A 26,234-nucleotide genomic window follows, 5' to 3' on the forward strand; every position below is an offset into this window, starting at 1 on the left:
TCTACTAATAATTGATCATCGTAACGTACTATGGTAGAAAAACACCGAACTTTTCAGTAGTCACCCTTGGAGACTCTAAATGCTACCAGAACAAGCCTTAAATACCGCCAATTTCCTCTTTCACATACAAAAACCCTGTTCCAGCTAGCAAGCCCATGTATATTGAACCACTCATCACAGCAACTCAAAGTACCACCACTTCTCAAGGACTCACTAGGAACGCACTCTGCGCATAAAGCCCACACGCCGGCAAGACCATGCCAACATCACCCGCTGACTCCGTCATGATATAACCAACCCAGCAGTACATACCAATGTAGCTCAGTGGCAAAAGCTGCGGTGTTAAGTCGCCATAAGAAACACATCCTATTCCGCTTTGACGCACTATATCCTATCGTGCACCCCTATATATAGCACTCGTCTGAAGAATCCGAAGAGCTCACATATTGGTTTCTCGACGCATGCCGAAGTAAGACCCAATCTTGTACCGGTGGTTTGTCTGTCTTGAAAGCAAGGCCAAGTTTCGAACAAAGACTTTCGCATCGTTTCCAATTATGATAGGACCAGGGACTTACACGCAGCTCTCGCAGAGCAGGTGCAAGCACAGGATAGTTCTTCACTAGATGTTCCACGGAACGCTTACAAGTGTCACCGGAGAGGTACGGTGGAACAGTCAAATGCAACGTGTCCAATGAGGAGGGAAACATGTCCATGAAAGTAGTTGACATGTCTGAGTGGTTGCAGTGGACGGACATGATGGGACAGTACAGTTGTCGTAGAGATTGGAATGCGCCCAACCGTTGGAACCGGATAGCCAACGGAAGGGTGGTTTGGGAGAAATGAGTGGTCAGCTGAAGGCTTTCGAGGGAGAATCTTTGACAGTGCAGAATATCCGAGAGTTTCTTCGAGCCCAGCATTTGTTCGAGTTCATCATCATCCGCCACTAGGGGCGAGCAGAGGTCATAAGAAAATGTCGTCAGTCGCCGTGCTGATGCAATTACGACTGTCAACTTGTCCATGGAAACGAAACATTCTTTCTTCAGGTGTAGCTCCTCGATATTGCTACTTGCAGGAGGCATGATGCGCTCGAGGGCACCACTTCGCCGTTTTTCGGTGCACCGTCTTCGAACAGCCCCAGCGCAACGAATCGTCGAAGTGATGCCAGTTGGAATATAGGCCCGACCTGCAGCAAGGAAGAGTATGACATGTTCACCTCTATGGACCGCAGATGTGTAAAAGAGTGCAGTTGCCCTTGGCCTGTGCCCGTCGATCCTTTCTTGATAACTTCGACCCACTTGAGCATCTGATGTCTGCGTCGGTTGGTGTCCTCAGTGCTGATTGATACAATGTGGGGTACATGTAGCAGCATGATAGCGTACAGCGCTTCGAAGTCCGCATCTTCTGCATTGCAATTCGCAACTCATCCTTTCCAGTCTGGCAAGCCGAGTGCTCGGATGCCTTCTTTGACGATTTTCTTGTCTTGCGCGTTCGGTTTGTACTTTATTCGGTTACGACGGACCCACGAGCCATAGATGATATCGACACTGTGAACCAGCTCGGCCAGCGACGGGTTGGAAATGATGGTACGAAGGAAGAGATATGGCTCGCCGAAGCTATTGTGGTACCGCCTGAATATTTCTGGAGTAACAAGCCCATGCAATCGTCGGTTCGTCCTTGCCAAGTTTATCAAGGTACGGAGATGAGACTTGCGCAAATCCACAGGGGTTAGATATTTTATTATTTCGAGAATCAGCTCATCCGGCAAGTCGTACAGGGTAACAATCATGGCGGAAGATCTTGTTGGCAGCATTCGCTTAGCATGATCCGTAGTAAGAGCTGCGAAATTTCTTCTTGTGAATTGGGCGTGCTCCCGGGGGGGAAGTGGTGGAAAGTCATAATCGTTCAAAGCCATTCGGGAGCTTGTAATCAGTGGTCAAAGATTTTAAGAAGCCTCTAAAAGTGGACCTGTCTTTTGGATATGTCAGAAGAGTTGACAGACTGTAGATATCGTAGATTGCTACCGGCACCGGAGACGGAATCGTGCTACCCACCGTACCGACCTAGAATTGGTTTAACGTAACATCAGCCGTCCTCCGAATTTAGACCTTATGCCCATGTGATATTAATACAAAGGCAATGCATGTTGTACTGTCGGTTCAAATGTTCAACTGCCAAGAAGCCGATCCGCTGGCACGATTAGGGGTAGATTTCCCGGGGATCTGGCAGACTACCTACAACCTCATCCCTTGCTAAGGTGCCTAGCGTGCAGATATCTGATATCTGGCAGCTGAATGGCTCGACTGTTGAGTACTGTTCTGAAGCCTGTCATTCTCCTTTCTCCTTACCGAAGATTTACACGCTAGCTCCTTTTTTCTAGTCCTTGGATAGACATGAGCTGTACCTAGTCAGGCGTAGCTAATATACAGAGGAGTAATCCATACGGCAGGGCGGGGCACGTGATACGAAGCTTACTTAGATAGACATAAGCTGAATCTAGAGTCTGATACTCATTCTGACCCGGACGAATAACATTTGCCTACTGAGCCCTTTTTGTCCGGGGCAATCGTTGGGATAACGGTACTTTTCAATAGATCATGCCCAACCATCAACGTTCTAGATGCTCAGCAGTCAGCATTTCAAGTTTGTACATTATGGTAGGTACCTGCGCGCAGTGAGGAGCATGGGAGCCAGTGATGTTGGTGTTGCATTTCATCCCACTATGGTGGTATCTTGTAAAAAGCAATACCGGTAGTGATCTCAGTAAATTTAAAGGTGCCAAAACGAGGCTTAATAATATGTGTAAACGCATAGCCCTTTGGGGATTCGGTCTCAATGTAGGGTAGCAAGAACAAGGCTTCAGTAGAAGGTGCACAGTTGTCATAGGAGATGTGCATCACGGGAAGGCTGTAGATCGCGTCCGCGCGTACAGCTTACTGTGTAGGTAGTAGAAGCTTGCGATGCGAATGTGATGCGGATTGCGTTGCAGCTAGTACCTAAGGAATGCTCGGATTCGATGAGCGTGCGAATCCAATTTAGTCATAGTTTTCCGTTGCGGATAGGTAGTCTCAGCCACTTTATTTTACGACGAGACAAGAATTAAGTATCGCCGAAATACGCATTGCACACGTGGCCGATGACACAGTACGTTGCCAACGCACACGCCCACAGTAGAAGCAAGACTTTACCTAGCATGAGACCGCACGTAAATTCATAGATTCAGACTAAATCCATCCAACACAACCAAGACAAGAACTTCATACCTAACGTACCGGTACCATTGTGTGCAAGCTTGCGATACAAATCATGGCAAATCAAGCGGAAAAGCCACCCCTGAGCGAAACCCCTTTCCATGTCCTTCCTGCTCCATATCCGGGACCTATCGACGGCCATTCAACTTCAAGTCCCCCAAATCAATCAACCGCTGGCGGTGGAGTGCGGAAGCAGATTGAGAAGATGGTGAAGGCTGTCGAGCGCAGGATCGACAAACAGGTTCTTGCAGCACAGATTCGAGCTTATGACCTCTCTCCAATGCCTTCAACCAAGTCCAGTAACTTGTAGGAGGACGCGCTTGCGGACAATTACATAAAGGCCTCCTTTGATACTGGCTGAATCTGCCCAGTGGTACTATGGCTGTTGCAAAATCCAGACGGCAGCATGCATCTCTACAACTCAAGCATACAATTGGGCAACGCTTTCAACGTCCAACTACTGCTCGCACCTCAAAAAATCCCTACGATCGATGTATTAGTCCTGCGAATCGGAGTGCCTTTGACGTCCGGCGAAAATCGTCCATAGTCTGCCCTTGAGGAGAGTGTATTTGACTGCACAGAGGCCGTTCCTTTTACTGGCCGGCAATATCACAGCATTCGTTTGCTGTGACAAGGTGTTATTCGCGGAAATCTTGCTTTTCAAATACTATACTCTGTATTTGCCCAATAATCATTACCGTGTGGAATTGGAAGAAACAGGGCCTGAAAGTTTTCACAAACATTACCGGTACTCCGAGCGGTGCCCCGAAACTAGGTGGGGCCAGACTGCGACAGGTTACTTGAGACAACATTCAGCGGCTCGGAAGGAATATTTCGCAGGGGTGAACTCTAGTATAACTACCTAATGTTGTGGAGATGTTTCCCTTTCTCCGTATAAAGATGCGATAGAGGTGAATAATATCACGGTAGATGAGATTGTGTGCAACATGACTAGGAAGGGCAAAACGAAGAAAAGCATGGGTCCGCATCAAGAAGGGATTAACCGGTTACATTCCATACGTAGCTACCCACAATATATACATACAATGTTAATCAAAGCAATACTACTATTAATGCTAATGTATCATGTGATGTTACCGTGTACATACTGCAGAGCCTTGAAGTACTGGTAGGTAGACCGAGGCTATTGGGTTAGTAGCCCCACAAACCACCTAGCATATCACGGTCCTCTATATAGACCCACTAAATCTTATTAATTCTTCCCCACGTCAAGGGCTCTGTGAGTCTCGAGTGGAATCTGAAATGATGGAACTTGTTGCGTTGCTAAAAAAATTCAGAGATATAATTATTATAATTGTCTATCTCTTCCATCAATCGAGCACAACCAGTTCGAATATCCTCTCCTGCATCGGTGGTTTAGTGGTAAAATTAGCCGTTGCCATCGGCTAGCCCCGGGTTCGATTCCCGGCCGATGCAAGATCCTTTATTTTTGCGCGTTGAGGCGTTGTGGGGGTGCTGTGGGTGCTGGTAGTGGTGATTGTACACAGCGAAGCCCTGGTGGTGGAGAATTGAAAAAGGGGCCACACCACAACCCAATTTTTTTTATTACAAGTCAGAACCTAGCTCAGTTCAGTCAAGATGATAATGTAGTAGATCTAATTGTATATACAGAGAGATTAATTGTCAATTGTGCTTGCTATGGTAGTTGAGATTTTGTATCTTGTGGTCATCCACGAAACTGACAACGCTAGACCATGGGACAGTCCAGCATATTGCGTGATCCCGATTACCTTACCTACTCTACACAGTAGTATTAAGCCCAAGGCATTGATGAAAGTAGCATCTAGAGATTCTACACAACTTATTAAGAGGACAAACATCTCTCATAGAGAAACTAGGATGAACACATGGAGAGAACCGTATCTCCCAAAGTTGTTTACACGTCTTGATGCCTATTATCAAATGACTGTATTATTGCAACCTTAATACTCCAGCTGCCCTGAGGCAATTTTTTTCATTGAGTCCCTCGTACCATCATGTTGCTCAGCGCCAGGGAGCATCGCATCTTGCTCCAGCAAAGAGTGAGTACGCTAAGCTTGGATAGGCAGCGCTAGCGCCTCGCTCGCTTACCGCACCTCGAATTTCGACGTCCACTACGACGACATCGACTCCTCAACGCAGCCGCACCCAAGAAAGACCTATTCGCCGTCAATCTACAAATCGATCAAAATGGAGAACGAACGTGGAGAGCTCGTTGACCGTAAGTTTCTCTGATACTCGTCGCGTTCTTGCGAAATGCGCACGCCCACGAACCCTCACCAAATATTACGAATTGCCAACTGTGATTGCTAACACGTTTTGTAGTTTACGTCCCCCGCAAATGCGTGAGTGCTCGCACTATTCGCAGTTGAATTCTCGAACCGCAGTACTAATATCGCCTCAGTCGGCCACCGGACGCATCATCAAGGCCAAGGACCACGCCTCTGTCCAGCTCAGCGTTGGCAAGGTTGACGAGAACGGTCGCTACACCGGCGAGAACCAGGTCTACGCTCTCTGCGGTTTCGTCCGTGCCATGGGCGAGAGTGACGACAGCTTCAACAGGCTCACACAAAAGGACGGCTTCCTCAAGTCTGTCTGGAGCGCGTCCCGGTAAATGTTTGGGGTAATGGAGTTGAGGTACGGTGCACCTGTGGAAGAGTGGGCATCATCACGGATGGTTTAGCTGACAACCCCAGGATTTCGGGATCTGACCTGCCTCTTTACCGAGCAGGTATGCATTTCACGGCGGCTTAGCCTTCTATCGCCTTCTACGCGGACCAACGGTATCACGAGAAATGGCAGTCGATTGAGATACGAATACTATCAAATTCTCAAATGCATTTGAGACCCTACTCTAAATGTGTCGTGAAGAGTGACATGGATTTGGCGCTTGGGCTGATCAACCCTCCAGTTGGCCAGTCATCAATCATACTAAATCTGTAGCATATCTAAACAAGACAATTCCATCTACGAAACGGCGTTCCGATCCAGCCGAATGCACATGTTGCGCGTTGTCAATGCATCATTCCGAAACACCAAGGTCACATCGACATATTAATCTACACAACTTTTAGCTTCTGCTACGGAAGCACATAGGATGCATTGCTGCTACCAGGCGTCCTATAAGACTTTGCGAACTGCACATACACAATTCACGTGCGACATCGGAACCCGAACCATAGTTTATCGCCAGGAGCGGTTACACATCGTGTACGCTGTTCTACTTGGAGATTGTGGTTGATCTTCAATGCTACCTTAGCTAGTCGTACGGCAAGCTGCACCTAAAACACTGGTGAGGTTGTTTTGTACGCTAGCAGGCGTAGCCCAACGACAGGATCCATACATGAACTTACACGCATGGTGTTTGAGCTGGAGCTCGTCCCATCTGTCGGTTCCCGTGACCGATCCTGTTGTGAAACAAATGGCGAGGAACTCTTGGCTGTCCGCGTGCTTCAGACACATGTATTACATGACCATATCCATAGCCAGATGGGGCAATCACTCGATGGGAGAAGTCAAGAAGTGTGCACGACAGTCTGTATAGCTGTATACAGCGTCACCATAATCGTGACGCCGTTGCTAATCATCAACACACCGCACAGCTTACACTCCCATCTCTCCCAAGATTCCACATCATCCAGAAAAACCCAACACTCCCCATCCCACCGCCTACAATCCAGCATCCCACAACCCCTCCCCATCTATTCCCGCGCCCACACCGCTCGTCGTCCCACACCCCCGCGTCGCACAGCGCCATGCATGTACAACCTCCCTAGCAAGATCGCGAGGTATCGCGAGGACACGGGTCCGCGGCTCGTGGCTGGTAGGTACACGCCCAGCGGTTTCGCTGTAGACGTGGAGCGGGGTCTGGGGATGCGTGGTACGTCGATCACAGAGGTACCGATCAGAGAAAGAAGGGGGGGTTGTGTGTATGAGGGAAGGGGAGGGGGAGGGAGTGCAACGAGGGTTTGGATGAGGGTGGTGGGTGTGGGATGCTATGTAGATTGAGATTGGGATGGGATAGATAAGCGCTGTGTTCTGTAGGATCAGGGATACTGGTTGTATACATATAACTGGTATGTATGGATGGGATGTCATGATAGCGTGTATCGAATAATAAAGTAGAGAACAACACAGTAGAGTCTCGCTGGCGAGTGGTGATGCGTATTAGACATGTATATATGTACATACGTCACAGGCGCGACACATAAAGTCAGACACAGCATCACCGTACCGCACACTCCCTCGCTTCTCCAAACTCCATCGCTCACAAGCCAGAGACATGTGGTGAATGTGATGTGATGTAGTAAATGGCCACGACATCTACCGTACCCTGGCTACATACAGAACCAGCATACTCGAGGTTCGCCCGACTTGGGCTGAAAACCTGCGTTTCACAAATCTCCGTCTCCATGTCCGCCAACCCAGCTCAGCCCAGCTCAGCCCAGCCCAGGCGGGCCCGGAATAAAGTCGCATGTGTGCATCGGTACGTATTGTATATACATGTACATCTACTACACTCTGGTAGATTTTTATTCCCTCACCGTCTTAGACCTAGGTACATGTACACGCACACACACCACGCCCAGCGCAGCACAGCGCAGCGCTTCAACCACCAAAACCCCTCCTCGCAGGTACCGGTACAATGAAACGCTGTAGCTACACCACACCACAAAGAGCCCCAAGTCCTAATTCCCAAGTCCCGATTCCCAAACCAGCACCCCACAAACCCATCCCAATCCATCCCTTCCATCCCAATTCACACCCACCCACCCACCAACCTAACCATATAACCCCCACCCCAACCCATAAAACGTGGCCACCACCCCAGTTCCGCCCACCGCCTTCCCCAAGAAAAAGAAAGGAAAAAAAATCGCAATCCCATGAACCGGGGAAGCGGGAACGCGAGCGAAGAGACTATAAAACACCAAGGGGAGCGGAGGAAGGGGCTTGGCGGGCACAAAAGCGGTGTGCATTCCCATGCATGGACGTTTTTTTCTGCGGGCAGTTGCGGAGCCCAGTAGGTGGGCGCGTGGAAAAACAAGAGAGTAGAAATTAAAAAATATACTTTGAAAGAGGCGCGACAAGAAAAGAAAGTTTGGTCCGAGGGGAGGAGTATTACTCTACGGACATACTGTGCATGAAAAAGTATCGGAGGTGCTGTAGTTGGAAAAGTGCCGTGGGGATGTGGGGGCGCAAGAGGGGGGACAAGTCATGTAGATAAGCATTGCAAAGCAGGTGTAAAGGATGCAAATGGGTAAAATGACTAGTACTTGGCCGGCTTGCCAAACGTGGAGCCCGTCGAGCCCTGTGTCGGCCCATGGGAAGACTTCTCAGTGCCGAATGCTGTACGACTACCACTTGCGGGCGAATCAGTCCTACCGGGCACTTGTACACGTACCCTCCTCCCATCGTTTCTAAGTCCCAATACCTCGCCTTCACTAGGCGAGTCGAACGTCTTGCCTCTTACCGCCTCCACCGCCCTGCTCTCCCCAACCTTCCAATCATCGCCCTTGCGCACCACCTTTGCCCTCTCCTTCTCCTCCTTTTTCCGTGCAAGCTCTGCCAGCCTAGACTCGCGGCGCTGGCCTGACACGCAGTCGCACAGGCAGCCTTCGGTAGGGCACGCGCCTTCTGCAAGTATCGAGTCGGCGAACCATGTGGAAAGACAGTTTGTGTGACCGCCGTGTCCACAGAGGGGGCACCATGTCCAGAGTGTGGCCGGTGGCGGTGACCAATTCGACGGGTGGACCGGCGAGTCTGTGGAGGTGAGGGCGACATCGGGAGCTTGGTGAGATAGGAAGGGTGACTGTTTGTGTGTCTGACTATTTCCTTCGTCGGTGTTAGAGCGTACCCTTGATCTGGACTTCTTCCTCTTCTTCTTCTTCCTGGTAAGAGCTTCAAAAGCCGGGTATTTGCTCCAGCAGATGGGACATGGCGCTTGCACTCTCCTGCAATTCTCGCAGCGCATTTTGTTCTTTGGATTGTTTATGGGTGCTTTGCAACTTAAACAGAGCAGACCAATCTGGGTATCTTTTAATGCTTGTTCGTAAACTGCTGGGTAAGTGGGATATGCTAATCGACGAAGTTCGGCAGCCGAGTTGAAGAGCGACAGGGTATGCAGTTGCGCATGGTAGGTACTCAGAATAGATTCTGCCTGATAGGGATTGATGCCCGTTGCGATGAGTTGACTCAGTCGGTTGGAGAGGATTGCCTTGGCTTGAGTTGGGGTTAGCCCGAGAGAAATGAATGTCTCGGTGAAGGCATGCAGGACCTCAGCCACATCGACTCCCGGCATATCGACCAAACTATGTGTCTGGGGCAGAAGCGGGGTTAGCAGTAGAAGAAGAAAAGAGGAGAATTGCGCATCTGCTGTTTTCGTATGGTAAGCCATGAGGTTCTCCAGCAATCCAATCACAGAGTACGCCGAGCCTTCTTCCGCGTCAATGTGCATGGCTTGATAATCTGACAAGGCGATCCCATCGTGATTGACTGGCTCAATCCATTGTGCGACAGATTCTCCCAAGGGTTGGGTGGAACTTGCTTCTTTGAGACCATGTGGTGACTTGTGACCATCGTGAACATCTGCAATGATGGTGCCGCTCGCGTCCATTTCAGTGCTATACTCAAAAGAAGATGTAGTCGTGCTTGCGTATGCTTCAGACTCTGAGCTGTCATGGCGAAGAAATTGATTGTTGTTGCGTCGTAGGTGCTCCATGTCTTCGACGGCTCGCTCGCTGCTACCAAATGGGAATAGATTTCCGCTTTCATCATGATCTCTAGCAGTCCGTTGAGGTCCTTGTCCATGTCCCTCTCTGCTTGAGCCGGTGTCGACAGGTATCGTGGTTGGAGACACTTGATAGCTCCGACCGAAGCCAGAGTGTTGATCGCGTGCTGAGCTAGGCGGTCTAGCCCTGCCAAAACTTGAACGAGGCTGCTGAATCTGCCAGCTATTCGGGGGAGACTGGATGCTGCGAGAGTGCGAATGACCGCTTGCGAGCGAGCTTGAGCTTGGCACAGAATTCCCCCTCTGGGATTCAGAAGAGGCAGAAAACATGGCAAAGCTCTCGCCAGAGTCATGCCGATCGAGTGTCGGCGGCCCACTGACGTGGGCATCTGGCCCGTTTCTCGAAGCAAAACTCAACGGTATACGCGGAGAGGCGCGATAACTGCCTACCAGGGCACGCCTTTCTTCTGCCAGATCAGCTGATTGATACCATTGTGGCCCGCTGAACTTGGAGTGTACGGGTATTTTGTTTGGATCCAGTACGCTCTTCTGTTCATCATGGGACTGCTGCGATGGTCCCGTCACAGCAGGTGGCAGCTGATCAATAGGTTCTTGATCGATATCGAGCAAATTGTGTCTATGAGATCCATCCAGTGTTGTACTATTATTACTACTACTACTATTGTCTTTGTCCGTCCGTGGGCGGGCGAGAGGGGTAGACAGGTTAGATGTGCTTTCCATCGCTGTTACTGGCGAAGACGATCGCGACTTCTCCAGTGTTCCGAGAATGGCACGCACGGCAGGATTTGGCGGAAGCGCGAGACGCTTGTCTTGCGCGTTTCCGTGGTCTGAGGAAGGCTTCTGCTCCCCGTTAGCTCCTCCCCCTGCTGCTTGTGGAGCGGATTTGCGCATCCTCCTGTGCTGGCGGCTGTGCAGCTCTGCACGACGTCTTGTTGCCACGCTGATGGATGCACCGACCACCCTCCACGACTGAGCCAGTCTATGCATGGCAGCCTTCTCTGCATACTGTGCATTCTGCTCAAAGACTCTGTCAACATGCATGAAAGCGTCCAGATCAGGAGGATCAGGAAGTGATAGGGCTTTGTACTTTTGGGCGAGATAGGCAAACACGTGCGCATGCACCACCCCTGGCAGTGGTCCGCGGAAGCCAACCTGGTCGGGCTTGTAGGAAGCACTGTGTGTGACCATGGAGCCGGTGAGGAACATGACTTTGGGAGCCGTGTCAGACGGCGGCGTGCTACCGAATGATTTGGAGGATCTGCTGGTTGTGCCGCGGGCCTGATGGCCTTTCATCGACGAGACAAGGAAGCTGTCATCTAGACTGTCGTCTGCCGAACTTCTCAGCCTTACTTTCTCCGGGCTGTCACGTCTGTGGTCACGTGGATCATCACTGTACGTGTCGTCGGCATAGGCTAGGCCTGCAGAAAGTCGCCTTCGGGGCCGCTTTTGTGCGACGCCTGCAACCTCCCCACTTGGCGACACAGCAAAAGCCTGCAAATTGCGTCGATCGACAGTCTTTGGTGCATGATGGATGCCATGCTGTTGAAAGACTCCCTCTCTGCCCACCGTCCAGAGAGTGTCACGCGAGTGCCACAGCATATCCGAGGGTGCCGTGGCAAACTTGTTGATCTCACGAAAAGGCAGAAAAGGACGGCGGAAGTCCCAGATGTGGATGACGGGGTGCTCTCGATCATACGAAGTGGCTAGCTGGGTGCACTGATACGCACCGTTTTCCTGCGTGTCGTCAGACCAGTACGGGGGCCTCCATTTGGCTCTGTAGACGGGATAGGGCGTGTGCAGCGTCCAGGCGGCCTTTTGTCGTCGACTGGTGATGGAAAAGTCCCAGACCTTGACGGTACGATCGACGCCGGCGCTGAGCAGATGCTTGCCGTCGGGATGCCAGTCGATGGAGGTGCACATGCGCTGGTCGTGGGCGGTGATTTTTTGCTTGGGCCCTTTGTTGTAGCGAAAGTCCCAGCGCTGAATGGTGCCGTTATCGGTACCAAAGGCAAACTCGACGGCATCGGTAGGAGACCATTGGACGTCGCGAACGCCGCCGTTGATACCCTGGTACTGGTCTCGGCTGCGACAAGTGGTGGCATCTCTACGCATGTCGCGCAAGTCCCACATGCGGACGGTGCCGTCGTGGCTTGCCGACAGCAGCAAGTGGCCCTGATGGGGGTTGAAGGCGAGCTTGTGCACCTGACGTGTATGCTCGTGCAATCTGGTCAGCTCGACGCTGGCACGATTCAAGTCGTACAGGATGACTTTTCCATTTGCGGCAGCCGTGGCAATATGCGAGGCGAACTGGCCGTGGGACCACTTGACATCGTGGATGCCCAAGCCCTCGCGCTGGCGGGCATGGGCATCGGTGTAATTGAGGACTGCAGCGCGAAGATTGACTTCGTCGACGATCTTGGCATCCTGTACGCGAACGGTCTTGAGGATTTCCTTGCCAGCGAGCACGGCATGGGTGCGTTGACGATTGCTGTCGAGGGCGGAGATGTCCAGACCCGTCTTGTGGCTTGCATCCTGCGAGTAGCCAGTGCGGATGCTGCCGTCATTTTACTCAGTGGGTGAGGTGAGGTGAGTGGTGGTACGAGGAAAGGCACAGTGGAGGAAGGGGAAAGACACGGTGAATGATGGGGGAAGGCACGGTGAAGGATTTGGGAAAGGCACAGTGATATTTGGGGAAGGGGGGCACGTCATGACAGAGCCCACATGGCAGGAGGTGGGCAGCAAGAAGGTGGGCAGCAGAAGGTGTGGCGGTAGCAGTGGCGGCGGTGGTGTGGCGGTGGTGTGGCAAGCAAGTGGCAAGCAAGTGGCGCAGCGGTGGCTCGGCGCGGCTCGGGCAGCTCGGGCGAGGAAAGAAGTACAGAGAGTACTAGAAGAGTAAAAGTGGAAAGACTCACCCGGGAAGCTTTGGGACTAGCGGATTCGGGAGGCCATCGGCGCGACAGGCAGGCTGGACGGTCGGGGGCCGGGAGCCGTAGGCAGTCAAGGGCTGGGCGACGAAACGCTCAAAGTACGAGCGCGGCTTCTGTTTTGGCGGCGGCAACGGGGGTGCAGGCGGTGGCGGAGGAAGGCCGCCGACAGCTGACGACGTGCGACGGTCCGTCATGTGGTTGTTGTGGGCGAGGCGATGGGGGGTTGGGTGTTGGTAGTGGTGGTGTTGGTGTTGGTGATGGTGGTGGTGAGCTTGGGCGTACCGGTAGTGCAGGTAGTACTCTAGAGTGAGTCGGTGGTAGTATTGGCAGTAGAGTACTACTAGTGGTGCAGCTGGTAGTGGTGTTGGTGGTGCTGGCAGCTACTGACTGGTGGTGGTGGTGGTTGTGGTTGTTGTGGTGGTGGTAATGGTGATGATGATGGTGGTGGTGGTGGTGGTGGTGGTGGTGGTGGTGGTGTTGGGGCTGCTATCGCCCTTGCCCAGTCATGATGCTGGTGCAGCTGATGAGTGACGATGCAGCGCCTGAGCTGTCGTCTCCAGAGTCCAGTGAGAGAGGGGCTAAAGGGAAAAAGAAGGGATCATGGATGGCCAGACCAAGCGTGTCAGTGTCACCGACGGTGATTGGTAAGAGTGGGACCAGTAGGTAGACAGAACAGACAGTAGCAGTAGAAGTAGTAGTAGTAATAGTAGTAGTACCGGTAGTAGCAGTCACTACTAGTGTCAGTAGCAGTAGTAACAGTGGGCGGTCGAGTCGGTACGGTAGAGTAACTAACTAGGCATGTAGTATGTAGCTGTGGAGAGAGAGAGAGAGAGTAGTAGGTATGGTGCATCACGATACGTATGTAGCTAGTGGCCTGCCTATTCCTATCATGGCGAATACAGTTACCTAGTTAATCTACGTAGGATGTAGTAGAGTCATCACCATGTCGCCTCGCCAATCTTCGTCTGTCTTCCTCTTCTCACGGGGACAAGCACCATGTACTAGAGGTAGGTAGGTACCAGTACATTGAGTAAGGTAGATGACTCTACGAACCTACTCTGCCATCTACTCCCCTACATACACACACACGTGCGTGTGTGTGTGTGTGTGTGTGTGTGTGTGTGTGTGTGTGTGTATGTGTAGAGTAATGTGTGTGTGTGTGTGTGAGAGATGCAGGACCAGCTGCAGGAGAGGTACTCTACTCTACTGTAGTGCTGCATTGCATGGCTGCATGGCTGCACGGCTGTACGGCTGCAGGCTTGGTGGCGGTGGTTGTGGGTTGGGGGATCCCTCCGACCCCCCCTTCCCTTCTTTCCCCCGGTCTTTTGGCGGCGGGTCATGCAGCGCCGACGCAGGCCATGGGCGAGATGGGCGAGCCTAGATCCAAATCGAACTCGCGTCCCTGCGCAACCATGTGCGCCACCCACCCAGAGAGTTGTGGGAGCGTGTGAGTGTGTGGGAGTGTGAGTAAGAGAGTAAGAGAGTCAAGAGAGCGAGTGGCTGGCTTGGGTGGGCTGCTTCTTTGCCCATTGCCGCACACACGCACAAACACACATACACATAGAGTACACATAGAGTACACAGTACACACACGTCCTCCAGGTTGCCTACCTACCCTACCTTACCTACCTTGCCTGCTACTGTGCTACTAGCGTTTGCTCCACCTCCATCACTCGTCGCGGTGAAAGTGTGCTTCCCCGTCCGCAGTCTCCCACCCACCCGGCCATGTTACGCCTGTCCTCGCAGTAAACTTCTTCTTCTCCCCTTCTTTCTCTCCCCGACCTTCTCTTCCCCTCCTTCCCCCCCCCACCCCACCCCCCTCCTCTTCCTCACCCGCCTTCGCTCGCATTGCCGCATCTTGTTGGCTTGTTGTCTTCTCTACCACTGCTGGTGAGCCCTCGCATGCAGGTCTCACATATTGTGGAGAGAAGAAGCTATACGACGACGACAACCAACACCACCATCATCACCATCACCTCCAACACCACCACACCACCACGCCATCATGGCTAAGCCGCTGCTCGAGGTCCCGGCCACCCTCGACCTCGACCTCACCACCCTCGCCCACGCCCACTGGAGCTATGTGGGCCCGCTGCGCTCCGTCGTCACCGTGCTGCAATATGCATATCCCATCCTTTTACTCTTCTTCTTCCTCGCCGCCTTTACCATCCGCAGCATTGCCGCCTCTAATAGTAATACTAATATCGCAAAACCCACCACCACGGGCCCTGGAGGCAAGCCCCTGCCCGCGACCGATCCCACACGCAACTTCGTCAAGAAGACGGTGCACGACGATGTCACCCACACGCAGAAACGCTTGTTCGAATGGGTCTCGCTGGCCACTGCCCTCACCTTTGTCGGCAACTCGGTCGTAGCTATCACACACGCCCTCGTCGACAAAAAGGACCACTACTGGGCAGGCAAGGCCGTTGTGGTAAGCATCCCCATGTTGTTTTCCCCCAAAGGGCGGAGGGCGGCAATACGCATCGCGGCGGCGGAGGAGCTCATGCTAATTGACAACCCAGATCTACCTCGTAGGCGGATTCTTCGTCTACTGCCTCTTCCTCATCTCCCTCATCGACTCGAAACCATCGCCTACCGTGGCCCACCTGACGACATGGAGCTTGGCTGTGGTACTAGAGATAGTTCTCGTAGCTTGCTCCCTCGCCATCTACACACATGCCCATAAAGCACCCTCGACCGGCCATCCCAATCCGCGCATGCACTTTCGCATGACCGACTGGGAAGCCGCTGAAGTGGCCATGGACCTGCTCCGCATCCTGCTGCTGCTAGCCATGATTGGCTTCTACCTCGTCTTTGTCGTCATGCCACAGCACAAAGCTTCCCAAGAGACGGCCAGTCCCGGCGAAGGCACCTCCCTGTTGGCGGCCGTGGAGGGAAATGGTCACGCAGAAAACGGGCATACGAACGGCTCGTACGGAGCAATGCACCCTGTGGGTGGCAAACATCAGCACACCCAAGGCGCACCGCCCGCCTGGAGCAGGCCCACGGGAGCCCCAGCACGCAGTTGGTGGGAATATATCAAAGGCTACCACGTCTTCTTCCCCTACCTCTGGCCCTCCAAGGACCGCAAACTGCAGTTTATTGTCATCCTGTGCTTTTTGCTGGTCCTCGCCCAGCGTGTCGTCAACCTGCTCGTGCCCGACCAGCTGGGTAATATTGTGAACCGGTTGGGAGACAGGAGCAAGGGAAACCCGTGGACCGCCATCATCATCTTCATCTCCTTTCGCTTTCTCCAAGGCAGTAATGGTCTGCTTGGCGCTGCGCGGTCAGCGCTCTGGATCCCCGTCTCCCAATACTCTTATCGCGAACTATCAGTCGCCGCGTTCGAGCACGTGCACAGCCTCAGCCTCGACTTTCACCTCGGCAAGAAGACGGGCGAGGTGCTCTCTGCGCTTGGAAAAGGAAGCTCCATCAACACCTTTCTCGAGCAGGTGACCTTTTCGGTGGTGCCCATGCTGATCGATTTGGCGGTTGCCATTGGCTACTTCCTCATCAGGTTCGACGTCTACTATGCGCTTGTCATTGCCATTGTGACCTTTTGGTACATTTATCTGACGATCCGCATGGCCCAGTGGCGCGCTGAGATACGCCGTGAAATGGTCAATGCGGATCGTGAAGAAGATGCTGTCAAGTAAGTTTCGCCCGTGTTGGGTGTTTGCTGCCCTCATGGGAGCTGTCAGAGCTGACCAAACAAAACAGAAACGATTCCATGGTTTCGTACGAGACGGTCAAGTACTTCAACGCGGAAGCGTACGAGTTCAATCGCTACCGTGAAGCAGTCAAGAAGTACCAAAACGCAGAGTACAAGGTCTTGTTCTCATTGAACGTGATGAACATTACGCAAAACATGGTCTTCATGCTTGGCTTGCTGGTCACCTGCTTCATCGCGGCGTATCAAGTAGCGGCTGGAGAGCAGGAAGTGGGCAAGTTTGTCACGCTGATTACGTACATGGGCCAACTTCAAAGCCCGCTCAACTTTTTCGGCACATTTTACCGGATGATCCAGTCTGCCATGATCAACTCGGAGCGCATGCTGGAATTGTTCAAGGAGCAGCCGACCGTGGTGGACAAGGAAGACGCAATCCCGCTGCCGTCATGTGAGGGTAATCTTCGCTTCCAAGACGTTCACTTTGCCTACGACCAACGTAAACCTGCGTTGGCCGGACTGGACTTTCACTGCGAGCCCGGCACAACCACTGCATTTGTGGGTGAGTCGGGAGGTGGCAAGTCGACCGTCTTCCGCCTTCTCTACCGGTTCTACAACACCACCTCGGGAAGCATTCAAGTCGACGGGCACGACGTGGAGGATCTCACCATCGATTCGGTGCGCAGGCACATTGGTGTCGTACCGCAGGATACTGTGCTGTTCAACGAGACCCTCATGTACAACCTCAAGTACGCCAATCCGGCGGCCACGGACGAGCAGGTCTATGATGCGTGTAGAGCGGCTAGTATTCATGACAAGATTATGACTTTCCCGGACAAGTACGAAACCAAGGTTGGCGAGCGGGGCCTGCGACTGTCAGGAGGTGAGAAACAGCGGGTTGCTATTGCGCGCACCATCCTGAAGAACCCTCGTATCATTATGCTTGATGAAGCAACCGCCGCTCTGGACACAGAGACGGAGCAACACATCCAGGAGGCCTTTACGACCTTGGCCAAAGGACGCACGATGCTGATCATCGCCCATCGATTGAGCACCATTACCCACGCTGACCAGATTCTGGTGCTGCACAAGGGCAAGGTGCAGGAACGTGGAACCCACGAGGAGCTTCTCGACCGAAATGGTCACTATGCTGCCATGTGGAAGAAGCAGATTCGTGCACAGAGGGCGGCTGAACAAGCCAAGTTCCTCAAAGACAAGGCTGACCGTCTCCGCCGGGAGTCCAAGGATGGCACCATTGGGCTCACTGACGGCAGCAGCAGTCACTCGAGCTCATCGTCTGACGATGAGCAGACGAAGAAGAACAAGTCGTCTGGAACCTTGGTAGGCTCCTATCGCGAAGAGACATTGGCAAAACCACATGGACACCCTTAAGTCCTTGGTTGTTCACCCAGGATTAGGCCCGACTGTGGAACCAAGGAATCCAAGTCAGGAGATTGTCAACTAAGGGGGGTGGCTGAGGAGTATGACACCGGCAAGTGATGTGTATGCCCAAGACCGAACGGCCTTACCAGCCGATGATCTAGATTATACATGGAACAGGGCGGGAGCCGGTAGAGAGCCGCTTCACTCCGCCGAGATTGCGAGGGGTCATGCTGATGTAAACCTCTCAACAAGAGCCTCCACATTGCTGAACACGATCCGCACACACACACAACGTCGGATCCCGCGGTTGATTTTGCATCACCACCACCACCACCATCATCATCATCATCACATTCGCCCGGCGTTCGGTCCACCCTCCCAATGTATTGTTTTTGATTTTGTTTTTCCTTTCCGCAAAAAAGATCCCACAATATTTCCCCAGCCCGATTCACAATAGAAGGTATACATCTTGGGCGGTATCTTCCTTGCCCTGTTGTTTTTGGCTTTTTCTTTGCAACACTACGATGCATTACGGCGGCGGGGGGTTTTCTTTTTGGCTTTGCGACGCTATGCTATGCCATATGCTTATATACACACACTCACGCACGCGCGCAATCTCAATAGTCTCAGCCATCCTGGGTCTCGTCACGAATACAGCTGGTTCAAGGGAGGCGGGTTTGGGGGATTGCATTGTGCTAGAGAAGGGTTTTCCTTTCTGGTTTAGAAGAGCGGGGTGGGGTTGTTGATGGTGTTGCTGTTGTTGGAGCTGGGCTGCGGAGGGAGTTTTCTGGGTCTTGGTGAGGGGGTTGTTGTGGGTTGGGGAGGTTAAAAGGTAGAAGGCAGAGACGGTAGGAGTGAGTGAGGGTGTTGTCTTTTTTGGAATGAAATGAAATGAAATGAAATGAAATAGCGGTTTTTTTTCGAGTGTTCCATCGTTGGTATTTCTGGTTGCACCAAAAATCTCCCCAAATCGGAACATGATCACTCGGCCCCCTCTCCTCCACACAATCCAAAATCCCACAACCCTTTACCCACCCGGCATCCCACATGCCCTTGCCCGCCACAAAATAATCCACGCGATCGCAACTCGCCCCCCACGGCCTCGCACGCGGAAAATACGTATACCGCCTCTCCTCAGCATGCATCGCCCTCCAGCTATCCACACCCTCAAACCCAGACACTTTTCCCCCCTCGCCGCCCAGCCCCGGCATCAACCACGTCTTAAAATCCACCCGGTTGCGCACATGGTCTGGCGGGTATGTACGTAGTCTAGGGAAACCGTCACGTTGGTCAGGCGCAACGTTCATATCACCGACGAGCAGGGCCATTTGTGGCGGTGGAGGAAGGCGGGGAGGGATGGGGGAGGGATGGGAGGTGCGAGGGTATTGCAAGGGGAATTGGCTTTGGGTTTGGCTGCTTGCATGTATTTTGGGATGGGCGTTTGGAGAAATGGCTCGATGCCGTTGATGTTCCAGGAAAAGATGCGCATGTTGCCCTCGGCCAGTGGAGAGAGCGGTGCAGGGACATGCAGAGCCGTGTCGAAGGATGGAGCCGTAGATGTTGTACCGATGGCATGAGTCTTGCGCCGTTTTGCAGGCGGCGGACTGATTTCGCGCTTCATTGCCGTGGCCGTTTCACAGGTTTGTTTCATCTCAGGTACAAAGAATGGGCATGCGATGTGGTGTGGTCTGCCATGCTCGCCATGACGTCATGAAGCTCACCCGGCTTCCTCCTTCCTCTTCCAACATCCTACCAGTTCTCCTCCCCGCATACTCTCCTTCTGCAACCACCCAACCTGAAGACGTACAAGATCCCCCCAAGCGCGCTCGCCATGAACACGTTTGTATCAGTGTACAAGTTCAAGACCCGGAAACACCGCTCTATACACACACACACACACACACACACACACACACACACCGCCTAGTCCCAAAAACAGCAGTGATCGTCGCCATGCATTCACAACCCCTCCACCTCCACGTCCCTAATCCAACGTCCCTGCACATCAACATATCAACCCCATAAACCCAACTCATCTTCCCACCAAAAATCCAACAAATCCCACCATCTCCCCCCCCCAACCAATTCCCCCAATCTCCCATTTTCCAACTCCAACAAAAAACCTCACCAACTTCCCCCCCCCCCCCCCAAAAAAATGTCCCACCGCCGCAAGAAATCCCTCCTAATCGGGATAAACTACACAGGCAGCGCCCACGAACTCCGCGGCTGCCACTCAGACGTCCAAAACATGAGCGAATTCCTCTCCTACAAAGGCTACACCTCGTCCCCGCGCGACCGCGTCACCCTAACCGACAGCCCAGACGTAGATCCCTCGTCCCCCTACTACCCCACCGCCCACAACATGCTCGCCGCCATGGACTGGCTCGTCAGCGAGCCCGGATGCACCTTGTTCCTGCACTACTCTGGCCACGGCGGCCAAGTCAAAGACGTAGATTGCAACCGCAGCACGGGCCTTGACGACTCGCTCGTGCCTGTTGATTTTGAGCAGAGCGGGCAGCTGAGTAGTACGTTGTTGCATGAACATCTTGTGACGCGCATGGCGGAGGACTGTACACTCTTTATTCTGCTTGATTGCTGCCACTCTGGTTCCGCAGTCGAGTTACCATACGTTTTTCGCACCGACGGCGAGGGCGGGATTTCCCTGCTTGATAATCTAAAGGCTGGGGCCCGGCTGGTGGGCGAGGCGCAGACTATTTTTCGAGATGGGTTCTCTTATAGCAAGATTGGTGAGGCGAGGGAGTTGTTGGCTGGGGCGACTAGTTTCTTTAATGGGCTTCGACATGTTGGGGAGCAGGAGGAGGAGCAGGGGCTTGCGGGTGGTGAGTTTGCGGGTCAGTATGGGAGTGAGAGGAAGATGGTGACTATGTTTTCGGGTTGTAGGGATGACCAGGTATGTCTCTTGTCTCCTGCCATCTCACCTCTCATCTCATCGATCTACCTGCCCAAGCAAACTTTGGAAAAATCAGCCAGCTAAAGACAATCCCAGACCAGCGCAGACGCGCAAATCCAAGGCGAACCCACTGGCGCAATGACCTGGGCTTTTTTGGAAGTCATGAAGAGAAATCAAAATCCTTCATATGCTGAGGTTCGTTCTTATCCTATTAATCACACTCCTCCTTATTCCTATCCCCATACCAATCCCTATACCAATCCCCATACCAATCCCCACACCAACTCCCCCCAAACACAAACAGAAACACCCACCAACCTACCCATCCACCTAACAAACCCCCACAGACCCTAACCCTGACCCGCAACATCCTCGACGACAGCAACTACTCCCAAATCCCGCAGTTGAGTTGCGGGCTGGACATTGATTTAGATCACATGGCTTTGGTGCTATGAATGTAAATGTGAGATTCGCTCGTCTTTTGTGTCTTGGGCTGAAAGGACCTGGTCAACTACAAGCTCCTTGACCAAAAGAGGACTTGCGCATAGTAAACATTGTAATTCTGTGTATTCAAAACAACTTGACTACAACCACACAAAACTCATCTGCCCCTACAAACTCAGCAAGAACAGCAAACATGAAAGACATGTAGGTTGCAATCAATCAATAAAATAAAATAAAACCCCCCCAGCCAGGTATCTGAAAACAAAGCATTACCGACAGTGTCCCATAAGCAAAGCAGAATAGGAGAGAGAGAAAAAAAAAACTCCCCAAAAAACACCGTCCGCTTCGCCGTGCTCGACCCTCGGGTTCAGTTGCACGAACCCAGAACCAAAAACGCCGACATATATGCACCCCCATTCGACCAAGCCAAAAGGAGAATAACCCTAGTCTTTTGCAACCTCGGTCCGTTCCTCGCCCTTGACGTTTTCCGCATCTCGCTCTGCATCGCATTCTTCTTTCGCGACGGCCACTTCTTCTTTGACCTCGGAATCCTCCATCTCCACGTCCGCGGTGGGCTCTGATGTCGGCCCGAGTGCGGTCGGAGCCGTTGGCGGTGATTCGGGGGGTGTGACGACTCCCGCAGGCGACTGAGACCGTGTTGACGTAGCGGCGGGTGCAGCTGGGGCGGCGGGCTCGTCCATTTCAACGTCACCATCTTGGTCAGCCTCTGGTTCGCCCACGGCTGGTGTGTGCGTACGAGAATCTGCTGCCGAGGTCTGTCGCGTAGAGAGGGTACTTCCGCCATTGATATCCTCCAGGCCGTCGAGGTCGTCCGCCGGAGCGGCATTAGGATTCACATAATGTGTGATGTTGCGCCTCTTCTTGACACCTGGCTGTGCGCGTACGCCGAGATTGTTCTTGTACTCTTCGTCGTCGCTGGCATCGTAGAGCTCGCCATCGTGCTCAATCTGTTTATCACGTTGCCTCTGGGTCACGCGTTTGTCCGGGTTCATGTCGGCATCGAGGTCATCTTCTTCATCTTCACCTTCCGATTCCATGTCGCGGCTGAGGTGGAGGGGGTCGACGATTGGGGTGAATGCTTCGACCGATGGCCTTCCCGTTCGCCGAATGTTTTCAATAACTGCAGATTTGATCTTGTGGAGATAATCATGCGAATTCGCATTCTCCATGTTGGAAGGACGGACGTCTAGCTCGTAGTCGGGGGCAAAGTATTCGTAGTAGTCGTTGAACGGGAGTAGTTTGGACATGCGCTCCCCAACTAGCTCGCCCGTCTCGTAGGCCCAGGTGCGGGCAACGTTCCTCATCGTATATCCACCACCGCCGAGAACGATGACGGGTACACCAAAACTCTTGACAAATCGGACGCAGTTGGCGTGGCCGTCCATGCTCAGATTGAAGCATCCAAGCCTGTCGCCCGAGAGACTGTCACCTCCGCACTGGAGCACAATAGCCTCAGGCCCATAGTATGTCATGACTGCTTCAATAACTGGCTCGAAGATGTTGCGGTATGTGTCATCGGTAATTCCATCGCGCAACGGGAAGTTGACAGCGTAGTTCTTCCCAGCGCCAACACCAATGTCGCGTAGCTCGCCGGTACCGGGGAAGTACTCGCCGTACTTGTGGAAGGAGACGGTCATGACGCGATCGGTCGTGTAAAACGCTTCTTCGACACCATCGCCGTGATGGACGTCAATGTCAATGTAGAGGACGCGCTGCTTGTACCTTAGCAGCTCGATGATGCCCAAGACAATGTCTGCCCTTGGTCAGCATGGTTTCGCAACCACTTTGTCAGATGGGCAAGATACTCACCGTTGACGTAGCAGAAGCCACTGGCTTCACTCTTCTTCGCGTGATGCAAACCACCAGCCCAGTTGACGGCGACATCGCACTTGCCCCGGTTCAGGCGGGCGGCGCCCTCCATGGTCCCGCCAGCACTGATGCCGCAGAACTCGAACAGGCCGTCGAAGACCGGACAGTCATCTCCGACATTGTACTTGCTCTGCTCTCGCTGGAACTGATCCATGTTGTCGGGGGTCACCTTGTGCAGGAACTCGATGTACTCGTCCGTGTGGAACTGCGTCATTTCGTACTTGGAGGCTGGCTTTGCGCGCTGTGGGGCTGTTTGTTAGCAACGATGCAGGCTCGGTCAGTCTGCGAGTTGACGTACGTAGATTTCCATTTTGTTGTAGAGACCATAGTTCATGATCAGACTATGCGCCATGCGTATGCGGTGCGGCTTCATAGGATGCCCCGCTACATAGGCATAGTTGCCCACGTCCGAGTCGTAGAAGTAGGCGACCTTTTTGGTGGATTTGGCAGTGCCCCCATTCGAGTGCTCGGTGCTGGCGCCCGCCATGATTGCATCATTGACGCCCGTGGCCATGATTTACTTTGGCTGCGCGCAACTATTCGTGCGTGCGTGCGTGTGTATGTGTGTGTGGTGTGTGCGGTGCGATCTCTGGTTGGGTGGGCTGTCAAGGGTTGAGATATGGTAGTCGCGGGGGAAATGCATGCGCAGAGGTAAAGAGAGAGGAAAGAAGAGGAATACTTTCGAGCAGGTGTGGCAAAGGGGGGCAAGGGGGGGGAGAGGGAAAGGCGTGACATGCAAAAGGTGTGGGATTTATGGTAACAAACAAGACAAGACAGGACCCGAACAATGAGGGCTGGTGGAAGCTTTCGGCGGAACAAAGGGCTCTTAACCGGGGGGGTGAAGCTTTGGAGCTGGAACCGGCTCTATTAGTCGGGGCGGAGAAACTATAATCCCCCGAGTGTGCTAACCTTGAGGGCGGCCGGCGCGGAGAAACTATGGTCCTCCGATGAGTGGCAGCAGTAGTAGGCACGTCCAGTCCAAACATGATGATAGCACAGAGCAACCAACAAGCTACCAGAGTTAACTCACCTCGCCCATCACCCCGCCGCCCGCCGCCCGCCGCCCGCCGCCTCACCAAACACCCTCTTCCTCTTCCTCTTCCTCTTTCTCCTTCTCTTTCTCTTGCTCATCTCCCTCTTTCCACCTCCCATTTTGCCTTGACTAGAGCACCGTAACACCAGGCACCTCCCAAAGTCCCCCCATCTCTACGCCCCAAGCAAGCAGACAGTCTCGCGGCCGCAAACCCGTCCCCCATCTTTCACCAAAACAGACAACCTCGCCTATCATGGACCGGTTAAGTAGAATGCTGGCGGCCGCTCAAGGCATGGGTGGCATGGGAGGAGGGCCTGCACAAGACACCAACCTCATCGACAACTCGGAAACCGTCTACATCTCTTCATTAGCCCTTCTCAAGATGCTGCGCCACGGCCGTGCTGGTGTGCCCATGGAAGTCATGGGCCTGATGCTGGGCGAGTTTGTCGACGACTACACGGTGCGCGTTGTCGATGTCTTCGCCATGCCCCAGTCCGGTACAGGCGTGTCCGTCGAGGCCGTCGACCCCGTCTTCCAGACCAAGATGATGGACATGCTGCGGCAAACAGGGAGGTGCGTGCCATTACATTCTTGCCCCCTCCCCCTCCTCCAGCCCTGACACTGGCTGACAAACACAGACAAGAGACCGTCGTAGGCTGGTACCACTCACATCCTGGTTTCGGCTGCTGGCTCTCGTCAGTCGACATCAACACCCAGCAGTCCTTTGAGCAGCTCACCCCGCGCGCCGTCGCCGTCGTCGTCGACCCCATCCAGTCCGTCAAGGGCAAAGTCGTCATCGACGCCTTCCGCCTCATCAACCCACAAACCCTCATGATGGGCCACGAACCCCGTCAAACCACCTCCAACGTCGGTCACCTCAACAAACCCTCGATCCAAGCTCTCATCCACGGCCTCAACCGCCACTACTACTCAATAGGCATCAACTACCGCAAGTCGGCGCTCGAGGAGAACATGTTGATGAATTTGCACAAGCATGTCTGGACCGAGGCCTTGCTGATGGACGACTTCAAGGGCGAGGGCGAGCGGAACAAGGAGCGGCTGCAGAAGCTGGTCTCGCTATCGGAAGGCTACGAGAAGCGCGTAAAGGAAGAGACGGAGTTAACCAAGGACCAACTCAAGACGAGATATGTCGGAAAGGTGGACCCCAAGAAGCGTACGTTTTGCCCCTGGGATCGGATCTACGCAATAAAAGTCGCAAAGCTAACAAAGTGGAAATTTAGACATCTCCGACGTTGGCCAACAACTCATCGAAGACAACATCGTCTCCGTCTCACGGCAGATGATTGACAAGGAGGCCTCGGTCCCCAAGTCCAACGCACGGCAAAACGGAAACGCAAACACGGGTGATGATGTAGACATGGAAGAATAGATCTCTTGCCATGGTGAATTACAGATCACGTTGAAAATTGAGCAGTGAGAGGCGCACGATAGTGCTGTACAGAATCCTGCACAAGGGGGAGAAGGAGCATAGGATGCTCCATGTGTCGAGGTTGCGGCCGTGAGCTTGGGAGAAGTACGCACGATATTATAATGCACGAGAATGACATGATGGTATTGAGCAAGACTCGAGTTCAAGTATAGTACAATGACATGCATATACACGTCACCGTGTGAGATTGTGACAACACTTGATTCTGATTCGGTGCACTAGGATCCCAAAGATTGTATACATTCAATTACAGTACACTCGGTGAAAAAGAGAATCGGTTTGCCAACGGATCCATTAACCGCCTATTACCCCTTTTCAACAGCTAGCCATGTTCCAGGCACCAGGTCGATTGCATTGTCTGGAAGATCAAGGCAATCAAGCTCAAACCCGTAGGACATGCACTCGCCTCGGGAAGACTTCTCTCATGACACCAAGATGCCGAACCAGCCATTACCCCTTCTCAATCCATCTATCAAATGTCCAGAAGGAACATTGTCCAAGTCCGACATCTCACATCCCTAACAGTACTA

General features: G+C 53.0%; 11 protein-coding genes across 11 annotated transcripts; 6 read left to right on the forward strand and 5 right to left on the reverse strand.

The window, feature by feature from the left end:
• Nucleotides 1–404: 404 nt before the first annotated feature.
• On the reverse strand, nucleotides 405–1,079 carry IAQ61_010637 (uncharacterized protein; the record flags this gene model as incomplete). The annotated part of the gene is made up of 1 exon (XM_066098863.1): nucleotides 405–1,079. One exon carries the CDS (start codon nucleotides 1,077–1,079, stop codon nucleotides 405–407), a length of 675 nt encoding a protein of 224 aa, XP_065951021.1.
• A 341-nt stretch (nucleotides 1,080–1,420) lies between these two features.
• IAQ61_010638 (uncharacterized protein) lies at nucleotides 1,421–1,912 on the reverse strand (the record flags this gene model as incomplete). Its single annotated transcript, XM_066098864.1, has 1 exon — nucleotides 1,421–1,912. The coding sequence occupies one exon, from the start codon at nucleotides 1,910–1,912 to the stop codon at nucleotides 1,421–1,423; it is 492 nt and encodes a 163-aa protein (XP_065951022.1).
• A 1,391-nt stretch (nucleotides 1,913–3,303) lies between these two features.
• IAQ61_010639 (uncharacterized protein) lies at nucleotides 3,304–3,558 on the forward strand (the record flags this gene model as incomplete). Its single annotated transcript, XM_003834596.2, has 1 exon — nucleotides 3,304–3,558. The coding sequence occupies one exon, from the start codon at nucleotides 3,304–3,306 to the stop codon at nucleotides 3,556–3,558; it is 255 nt and encodes an 84-aa protein (XP_003834644.2).
• Nucleotides 3,559–5,116: 1,558 nt separating this feature from the next.
• RPS21 (40S ribosomal protein S21) lies at nucleotides 5,117–5,862 on the forward strand (the record flags this gene model as incomplete). The annotated part of the gene is made up of 2 exons (XM_066098865.1): nucleotides 5,117–5,128; nucleotides 5,599–5,862. The coding sequence occupies 2 exons, from the start codon at nucleotides 5,117–5,119 to the stop codon at nucleotides 5,860–5,862; spliced, it is 276 nt and encodes a 91-aa protein (XP_065951023.1).
• A 483-nt stretch (nucleotides 5,863–6,345) lies between these two features.
• On the forward strand, nucleotides 6,346–7,716 carry IAQ61_010642 (uncharacterized protein; the record flags this gene model as incomplete). The annotated part of the gene is made up of 3 exons (XM_003834598.1): nucleotides 6,346–6,458; nucleotides 6,572–7,128; nucleotides 7,556–7,716. The coding sequence occupies 3 exons, from the start codon at nucleotides 6,346–6,348 to the stop codon at nucleotides 7,714–7,716; spliced, it is 831 nt and encodes a 276-aa protein (XP_003834646.1).
• A 798-nt stretch (nucleotides 7,717–8,514) lies between these two features.
• IAQ61_010643 (uncharacterized protein) lies at nucleotides 8,515–13,117 on the reverse strand (the record flags this gene model as incomplete). The annotated part of the gene is made up of 2 exons (XM_066098866.1): nucleotides 8,515–12,520; nucleotides 13,026–13,117. The coding sequence occupies 2 exons, from the start codon at nucleotides 13,115–13,117 to the stop codon at nucleotides 8,515–8,517; spliced, it is 4,098 nt and encodes a 1,365-aa protein (XP_065951024.1).
• Nucleotides 13,118–14,928: 1,811 nt separating this feature from the next.
• Nucleotides 14,929–17,985, forward strand: IAQ61_010644 (uncharacterized protein; the record flags this gene model as incomplete). Its single annotated transcript, XM_066098867.1, has 3 exons — nucleotides 14,929–15,357; nucleotides 15,449–16,578; nucleotides 16,647–17,985. 3 exons carry the CDS (start codon nucleotides 14,929–14,931, stop codon nucleotides 17,983–17,985), a joined length of 2,898 nt encoding a protein of 965 aa, XP_065951025.1.
• A 520-nt stretch (nucleotides 17,986–18,505) lies between these two features.
• On the reverse strand, nucleotides 18,506–19,589 carry IAQ61_010645 (uncharacterized protein; the record flags this gene model as incomplete). Its single annotated transcript, XM_003834602.2, has 2 exons — nucleotides 18,506–18,671; nucleotides 18,931–19,589. Coding segments are annotated over 2 exons (825 nt in total), but the record flags the coding sequence as incomplete, so codon positions are not given.
• Nucleotides 19,590–20,131: 542 nt separating this feature from the next.
• IAQ61_010646 (uncharacterized protein) lies at nucleotides 20,132–21,342 on the forward strand (the record flags this gene model as incomplete). Its single annotated transcript, XM_003834604.1, has 3 exons — nucleotides 20,132–20,887; nucleotides 20,984–21,082; nucleotides 21,235–21,342. The coding sequence occupies 3 exons, from the start codon at nucleotides 20,132–20,134 to the stop codon at nucleotides 21,340–21,342; spliced, it is 963 nt and encodes a 320-aa protein (XP_003834652.1).
• A 432-nt stretch (nucleotides 21,343–21,774) lies between these two features.
• RPD3 (histone deacetylase) lies at nucleotides 21,775–23,735 on the reverse strand (the record flags this gene model as incomplete). The annotated part of the gene is made up of 3 exons (XM_003834605.1): nucleotides 21,775–23,105; nucleotides 23,162–23,462; nucleotides 23,520–23,735. 3 exons carry the CDS (start codon nucleotides 23,733–23,735, stop codon nucleotides 21,775–21,777), a joined length of 1,848 nt encoding a protein of 615 aa, XP_003834653.1.
• A 466-nt stretch (nucleotides 23,736–24,201) lies between these two features.
• On the forward strand, nucleotides 24,202–25,913 carry RPN11 (multicatalytic endopeptidase). The gene is made up of 3 exons (XM_003834606.2): nucleotides 24,202–24,827; nucleotides 24,893–25,428; nucleotides 25,496–25,913. The coding sequence occupies exons 1-3, from the start codon at nucleotides 24,508–24,510 to the stop codon at nucleotides 25,642–25,644; spliced, it is 1,005 nt and encodes a 334-aa protein (XP_003834654.1). The 5' UTR covers nucleotides 24,202–24,507; the 3' UTR covers nucleotides 25,645–25,913.
• The last annotated feature ends 321 nt before the right edge of the window (nucleotides 25,914–26,234 follow it).

The sequence above is a fragment of the Plenodomus lingam genome, assembly GCF_022343315.1.
Source record: "Plenodomus lingam strain CAN1 chromosome Unknown contig_9, whole genome shotgun sequence".
Taxonomy (NCBI): Eukaryota; Fungi; Ascomycota; class Dothideomycetes; order Pleosporales; family Leptosphaeriaceae; genus Plenodomus; species Plenodomus lingam.